The 7,846-nt window shown below is 38.6% G+C and overlaps 1 protein-coding gene across 11 annotated transcripts; it reads right to left on the bottom strand.

Annotated features, from left to right (window-relative positions):
* Positions 1–2,101: 2,101 nt before the first annotated feature.
* LOC139635479 (uncharacterized) lies at positions 2,102–7,108 on the bottom strand. Of its 11 annotated transcripts, none has more exons than XM_071502852.1 (8): positions 6,973–7,108; positions 6,827–6,880; positions 6,243–6,290; positions 6,043–6,084; positions 5,944–5,967; positions 3,065–3,124; positions 2,954–2,989; positions 2,102–2,716 (listed from the first exon to the last, which is right to left on the bottom strand). In XM_071502852.1, exons 1-8 carry the CDS (start codon positions 7,083–7,085, stop codon positions 2,581–2,583), a joined length of 513 nt encoding a protein of 170 aa, XP_071358953.1. In that variant the 5' UTR covers positions 7,086–7,108; the 3' UTR covers positions 2,102–2,580. The 11 variants fall into 11 exon arrangements, 10 of the variants coding, with proteins under 10 accessions (XP_071358953.1, XP_071358958.1, XP_071358954.1 ...); XM_071502857.1 differs by having other exon boundaries at positions 2,102–2,711; XM_071502853.1 differs by having other exon boundaries at positions 3,065–3,121.
* Positions 7,109–7,846: the final 738 nt, after the last annotated feature.

The following is a 7,846-nucleotide window of genomic DNA, read 5'->3' as shown; positions in this document are numbered from 1 at the left end:
AAATCACCAATGAAAACCTGACAGCTTCATTTAAATAATAGAATCTATAATTATACTGAACACATGAAAACATGCTAATGAGACACACAGAGACCCACTCACACATTTAATTTGTTTTCTAATGGACCAAAAACCTCATCAGCTGATCTGCATAAAAACTATTAAATACATCACAACCTGCTCAGCTGAGTGTGTGGTGTGTTTACTGTCTGCAGGTCAGAACATAACTGTAAACTTTAATCCCTCTCTGGTTTAACAGTGATGTTTGAACATGATTGTTGACTGAAGAAAAGGTTGACTCATGTTGTGTTGTTGTTTTGTGTGTGACAGATGTCCTCTGACTTCATCCGTCCCTCTTTCTTCTTCACCTCAGTGTTTCACGCTTCTCTTCACCTGTGACAGAAACCACCTGAGCCTGTGTCCTCAGAACACAGCTCAGACCTGGTTCTGAACCAAAGATCAGAACAGGGTTCAACTGCCCTGAGTCTCAGACTTTCTGAGTCTGGTTTGTCTGTGAGTCAGTGTCTTCATGAAGGTGGGAGAATGAGCATCACTGACGTCAGTCTGAATCCGTTTGGTTGTTTTGGTTTGTGACTATTTGAAATGAAACATTGATCCTAAGGTTCAGGTTCAGTTCTGAGTGTGTGTGTGGTGAAGCAGAAGGTTGTAAAACATAAATGTACAGTTTAATAATTGATGGTTTGATGTCTGATGCGTGTGCTGCAGAACCAGGACCCGTTCTCATAGTCAGTCCAGAATACGTCACAATACGCAGGACTGTCCACGACTGAAGTGCCCTTCAGCAAGGCAGCCCCTTTGTTTGGTCTACCCTGACCCTTTGTCCTGGACCCCCCTCTGCTTCATCATTAGAAGTTTTATTGCTCAGATGGTTGTCAATCAGCCGACGCTTCTGTCGTGACCTTCAGTGACCTCAGCGTCTTTACAAGTTCAATATAAATCAGTCAGAGGAGGATGATGAGATATAATCGGCTGTGATGAAGATCTGAATAAAAACTCTTCAGAGCTGCTGAGGGTTTTTTATTCATGTGTTAGTAGGAGGAGGTGTGAAGACATGAATGTGTGATCACATGACTTTCCATTTATACTGAGGAGACAAACAACAGGCTCATCATGTTGGAACAGAAGAAGCTCTTCATCACAGACTCACAGTCATTGAATCCATCACAGGATCTGAACTGATCATATGTAGTTTTCTGACAATAACATTCAGAAGGATTCATTTTCATTATTATTATTATTATTATTATTATTATTATTATCTCAACACAAACATGAACAGTGTGTGTGTCCCCTTAGGGGTCACTCTCACCTTGTTGTGTTATACTGACATTTTATTGTGTCTTCATCATCATCCTCACAGAGCTAGCTGCTCCTCCTCTGTCAGCCATCTTTGATGGCTCCTTCACAGACACATACATCAGTCATCTGAGGCATTTAGCCTGTCAGACAAGACTCAGGTCAAAGGTCATGCTGAATATAAACAATAAACATAAATAAAAATAAATATAAATAATTAGCTCTTTGTCACTCATTTTAACACAGTGTCCCTGAAGTATACACAGAACAGTATCAAACTGAATTCAGTTCACTCATTGAAAACCTGACCTCAGATCTAAACATTAACACTGCCTTAGTACCTGAAATCATTGGCTAATTATTGGTTATTGATCACCTGACATCAAACTGGTCCTGATGATGGTTCAAAGAAAACTTTAAAGAGAAACACAGCTACTGTTGTTTTTTATAGTAACTCCTACACATATAAATATAAAGAGAGAGAGAGAGAGAGAGAGAGAGAGAGTGTGTGTGCCTGTGTGTGTGTGTGTGTGTGTGTGTGTGTGTGTGTGTGTGTGTGAGCTCTATTGTATCTATGTTTCTGATCCTCTGCTGCCACCTGTTGGACAAATATGGACAATAAAATAAACTTATACACTATGTATATAGTATGTGTTGTATATATATAGTATTATTGTATATACTGTATATTATTAGTTTTACACAGTCTTAATACAGTGTCCTGTCACTTAAACTTTCCACAGTGACGTCTACATACACACAACACACCAGGTGTGACCCCCTCCCAGCTCAAAATGAACTTTATTGATTATTGAAGGAATCAGAAAAGAAAAACAACAGAAGGAACAGAGATCGTCAAGAACACCTACTAATCATCATATACAGCGTCACACATGTTCTGTTTGTTGTTATCACCAGAACAGTTTGAGCAGCTGAAACATCAAAAATCAATGGTTTAGCTTACTGACTGCAGCTTTCAACCATATCTCACTGTCTTCATCTTTTCAAAGTCTCAAAGGTCAGAAGAGTGAAACCAGTGGTTCTGACCTGTTCTAATGAAAAAAACAAGAAACTTCTAAATTAAGAAAATAAGATGTCTAGAAAAAAGTCTGAACAATGTTTACACACAAAAAATGTAATTTAAAACACTGAAAACTTTAAAAAAGTCCCTGCTCTGATTAATCAGTGACTGAACGTCTGTCTCTGATTGGTCAGTGACTGAACGTCTGTCTTTCACTGGTTGGTCAAAAGTGGCCTGTGACATCACTTCCCATGTCCAAACGGATCAGAAGAAGATCGACCAGCTCGTTGGTCTCCACCAGACTGAAGCTCGTGACTGAGATTCATCAGAGCACAAATACTGAGCTGACAGACAGGAGGAGCTGCATATCCAACTATCCTGAGAGATCAATACATCAATCAATACAGCCATCAATACATCAGTCAATACATCAATCAATACATCAGTCAATACATTAATTAGTACATCTATCAATATTGTTTCTGACTGTTGTGTTTCTGACTGTTGTTTCTGACTGTTGTGTTTCTGGATGTAAAATAAAGAATAATAAAATAAGATTTGATCGTCCAGTGTAAAAAACCATATGCTGTGTATCTGTAGTGTTGAGTTACTCACGCTGTCGACCCACTTTGTGTTAAATAAAGGTCCTTCCTGCATCAGAAACAAAACCATTAAACCTGACTGTGACATATTTTTTGTCTTTTATTTTATGTCAGACACACTGACCTGGTTTGTGTTGAGTCATCTTCAGTTTTGTCCAGCTCCTGCAGGGTCTCCTCCAACCTGCTGACAGTTATGAAAAAAATATTTTTATTATTCTACCTTTTTTTCCCACTTCTCAGTTTGACCTTTAACCTTTGACCTCTAACCACATGTGTTTTAATTTCCACTCCTGTTCTGTAAACAGTTATTTGACTTAAGTGGGTTTTTAGTTTATATTATTATTCATTTGAATGTGAGCTTCATAATTCAGTGTCACATTATTTCTGTATTTATTCTATTTATACTTCATAGATTAATTCCAGGGGTTAGATTTATAAATGGTGTTTATTGGCTGGTTTTTACAAGAAATGTACAAGCAGTTTTTAAGAGTTTGGACACAGTGATTCTCAACCTGAGGGGCAACAACATGAAAAAACTACAAATCCCAGGGTACATTTCACCAACAAACAGCTAATCACAGAGGTTTACATTCTGTTGTTAGAAACATTCACTCTTTTGACTGTCTTTTTCTCCATGGCAATAGCGGCTGGGGCTCATGGGTATTGTAGTATTTAAAGATATCCACCAAACTAAACTTGCAAACAAAGCCCACTGATCTGGAGCCATCAGATAGAGAATTACTGAAGTTTCTTTCAGCTGAAAGTAGGTAAACCAAGGTCCACCTCAGATCCAGGTGAGCACAAAGCCTGATGAATAAAGCTGAATAATATTATGGATTAAATTTTTAAAATCTAATTTTCTCCAGATGTGGACAATATCTCAAATTAGGTGAAGTTTGAAAAATGTACTGTTAAGTCAAATCTATCAATCTACTGATCTTTTGACCATTAAGTCAAAGGGTCAAAAGATCAGTAGATTGATAGTTCTTATTGACCAAGAGAATAATTTGAACAACGTCAAGGTCTGAATTTAGGCAGAAAAATAAAGACAAATCTGATAAAAATGCAGAAAAAAGAAACAGTTTTGCTGGTGCTGGTGCTTGGATCCTAAATAATTAAAACTGATGGTGACAACAAAACAGCACTAAGGAGATCAGCAACAGGTCTATAAACAACATGCACATTGTTACTGAGCTGCTGAATATGTTTGAATGATTTACTTGTTTTAGATGAATAACAGTTTGGCTGTAAATACTACAATACCCATGAGCCTCTGCTGTTGTTGCCATGGGGAAAAAGATGTGTCAGATGTGTAAATCAGAATAGCAGTGAATTCAAAACACGTCACCATAGTTACTGAATTCACCCACAGCTGAAGTGATTTAACCTGCAGCTTGTGGTTTCAGTTAGCGTTCAGAAGCTCTGTGATTGGATGTTTCAGGCCAAAATGCACCTTGGGAGTCGTAGTTAACGACTCCTCAGTACACTATAAAAATCTTTTTTCTTGTGGAATATGGAGTGAGTTTAGGACCTTTAATATGAATGTGAGCAGTTTGAACAGGTGAAGTGAACAGATTATGTGATGATTTAACTGCTGCTTCCTGTCATTTCTTTCCAATGCCAAACGGGTCGGTGGTGGCGCCGCCGGCTGTCTCTTCCCCAACCTGCAGGGATGAGCCAAGGTTCACTGTGAGACAGGTGGGGAGGAAGCAGCCATACAGGGCGATCCTGTGGACACTGAAGGTGAGACAGGTAAAGACGGAGACCACAGGTGAGACTGGAGGATGTTCTTCAGGTTTCTCTGGAAATTTGGAGTCTGAGAAATTTGTTTAAGTAAATTTCAAACCTTCTTCATGATTAATGTATTGTTAGAGCTCACATATGTGAAAATGAATAAACTGAAGATGCAGAATTTGAAACCACATTACAGAAATATCATGGAAACCATAATTAATAATATTTGTCATAATATGACAAATTAAAACATACTTCCTGGAGACATAACATCAGTGTTTCTAATGCCCTGTGTAATGACAACAGTGTTGACAGGAGAGTCACCTAATTGGCTGAATTCAAACATTAAGGGGTGAAGAGAAAACCAGATCAGTTTTTTTTAATACAGATTCAAAGTATAAAGTTTGAAGGCAGAGAGAGCAGCTGATTAATGATCCACATGTTCATTATCTTTTTATCTTGAGATGTGCATCTCGAGACTCTGAAGGTTGAAGTCTGAGCCTTTGTTCTGTTGTTTCTCACATTAGTTCCCATGATGCCACAGAATGAATGAATTAGCTAACTCTCTCAGCTGAGAGCTGTATCTGTTTCCATAGAGACAAACTGTCCCATTAAAGTAGCTGAATCAGCTGTGATCAGCTCCTGTCTGCAGTGAATCATGATGTTCAAACAACATCACTGGATCACTGTGATACTGAAGGAAACTTAAAAACTTAAAAAATCCTTCATAGAGGATTCTCTATGAAGTTCTGCAGCTTCTGTTTCTATGGAGCTTTATTCTGGAGGGACATCAGAGATGATGATATCCTCAGGAAGTGATGTCACACTGAACCAGATCAACATGTGGTTCAAGGTCTAAGGGCTCAGGTCTGATTCAGTCTGGATTACCTCCTTGTATCCAGATGTAGCTGTTTAAGCCACTGTCAGTGTTAATGAGCAGTAAATTAACCAGGTAATGAGGTAGAGGTGTGAAGATAACGGTTTGAATACAGCACTGACAAGATGATGATGATGATGATGATGATGATGATGATGATGTCAGTCAACATCATCACTGTTTGAGATCATTACTCTCTGCTGTTGACTCTTCCCTCACCCAATCAGATTATTTCACAGAGGTGAGAGGCCAAAAGTCAGAATATAACGTCCTGTGGTCATACATACACTTGAGAGGACTCCCTGAAACACAAAGACAGACCTGGACAGATGTTTACCTGTAAATACTACAGGTGGTGCACAGGTGAGTATCTGTACAGGTAAATATCTTACTGTGTGTCCAGTGGAAGAGCGAAGCTGGAAAACAGACAGAGACCAGTTTGAACCTCATTCAGAGCTGAGACCTGATTTTAAAGCTCATGATTCACTTACACAGAGGGGGTGTCACTCATGCTGCTGTTGGAGGTCACGTTCCTGAGGGCAAAAACAAAACTCAGTCAAACAGACTATTCATAAATAGTGTTCTCTCCTAAAATGGCAGCAACGTTCTGGTAAAATCAATGATTTTTCTAATGAAATTTGGTCCAGTTAACAGCTCAGATGTAAATAACGTGAATATTTTCTGAACTGACCCTGTGATGTTGTCGAGCGTGTTGTTGACATCCTGACGAGACTCCAATCTGTAGACAAAGCAGAAAACAAACACGATTCATTCAAATCTCATAACAACAGAATTAAAACTTAAAACTGTTGTGTCTTTGTTCAATATTTTGATCTTATGTTTTTTCTCTTGTATCAATGTTATAATTACAATTATCATAATTATCTGAATTTAAGGTTTTCTCATGACTATTTCATAATTATAAAACCTCATAAATACTAGATTATATTCTTATTTTTACATCACATTATGTTTATGATTCTGATCATATGACAACACAAGATTTTCATCTTTTATACGTTTTTCTTGTAACAACATTAAAATCATGTAAAACACACCCTGTAATATCTAAGTAAATAGATAACTGTCTTTTTTTGTGATTTCATAGCTAATAAGATAAAAACATAATAATATACAATATTGTCTGATGTTAAATTCTTCAAATGACGAGGATCAGAAGAATCTCAGTTGTGTCTGAGCTCAGCAGCTCATCTGATGATAATGATGATGACAGTGAAACCAAGTCTGTAGTTGTGTGTAATTCTTCAGACTCACCTGTTGGAGTTTTCCTCTTTGTTCTCCAGACTCGCAGTCTCCTCATCATCATGTCTACACACAGCAAACACAAACATCATGAAATCAAGCTCATTATCTTCACTGAATCCTGCTCAGGTGTGTGCAGGTGTGACGGCAGATCTCACCTGGAGTGGTTGAGTGAAGGACGAAGAGGACCAGCAGACACCGAAGCCATCATCGTCATCATCATCACCATCATCAAAAGAAAGAGAGCGACAGACTGAACATACTTCATCATGTGAACATACAGAGAAAGAGAGAGAGAGGTCTGTCAGTCAGAGTGGAGGCGGCTCGTCCGACAGACTGATTTTATACTGAACGCTCAGCAGATCTGAGGTCAGATTTCAACCGATGTTTTTACATCACTACTCAAACATCATCAGTGTTTCCTGGCAGCTGAAGGTCAGACTGAAGGTCAGCTGACCTTCAGTCTATTGATGATGATGAATGAAGATCCTCAGTGTTGTTTCAATATTTACTGCTGGACGTTATCAGTTGGTATCAGCAGCTACACGAAAACGGCCCTGATCTCTGACCAGTTTGTTTTGTTTGTTCATGTACATCACTATGGAAACTGCTTCAATACAAGTCAGATAAGATGATGTCATTATGACATCAGTACATAGAATGAGAACTGCTCTGTATTTTCTTCACTCTGCCTGCAGCTTCATGGTCTGATATTTATGATCAGTGTTTCTGAGTGATATGAACAAAAATCCTGCTGTGATGTCATTTTATATTTTCATTAAACTACATCATGTTCAGTTCAATCTCAGTGTCAATAGTTTGTGAACAAACTTCACACTGATGCAGAAATCATTGAAAACGTCATTATTGGGGGCGGCCTGATGGCGGGGTGGCTAGGGCACGTACTGGTTTGAGTCCCGACCGACCCGACTCTTTCCTGCGTGTCATTCCCCCTCTCTCCCTGCCACTTTCCTATCACTCTCTACTGTCCTGTATAATAAAGGCAAAAATGCCCCAAAAAAACTATCATTA

The sequence above is a fragment of the Trachinotus anak genome, unplaced genomic scaffold, assembly GCF_046630095.1.
Source record: "Trachinotus anak isolate AG129_WGS33_773 ecotype Australia unplaced genomic scaffold, CSIRO_AGI_Tana_v1 ptg000018l, whole genome shotgun sequence".
In the NCBI taxonomy this organism is placed as follows: domain Eukaryota; kingdom Metazoa; phylum Chordata; class Actinopteri; order Carangiformes; family Carangidae; genus Trachinotus; species Trachinotus anak.
This window is presented reverse-complemented; position numbering and strand designations above follow the sequence as displayed.

What these genes read in the sequence shown, in the direction of transcription:
- LOC139635479 (XM_071502852.1), bottom strand. Translation starts at nt 7,085, where the DNA reads ATGATGAAGTATGTTCAGTCTGTCGCTCTCTTTCTTTTGATGATGGTG. An exon ending in CCTTCACTCAACCACTCCAG is followed by an intron (nt 6,881 to 6,972) that starts GTGAGATCTGCC and finishes TGCTGTGTGTAG; the next exon opens with ACATGATGATGAGGAGACTG. An exon ending in AAAGAGGAAAACTCCAACAG is followed by an intron (nt 6,291 to 6,826) that starts GTGAGTCTGAAG and finishes CTTTGTCTACAG; the next exon opens with ATTGGAGTCTCGTCAGGATG.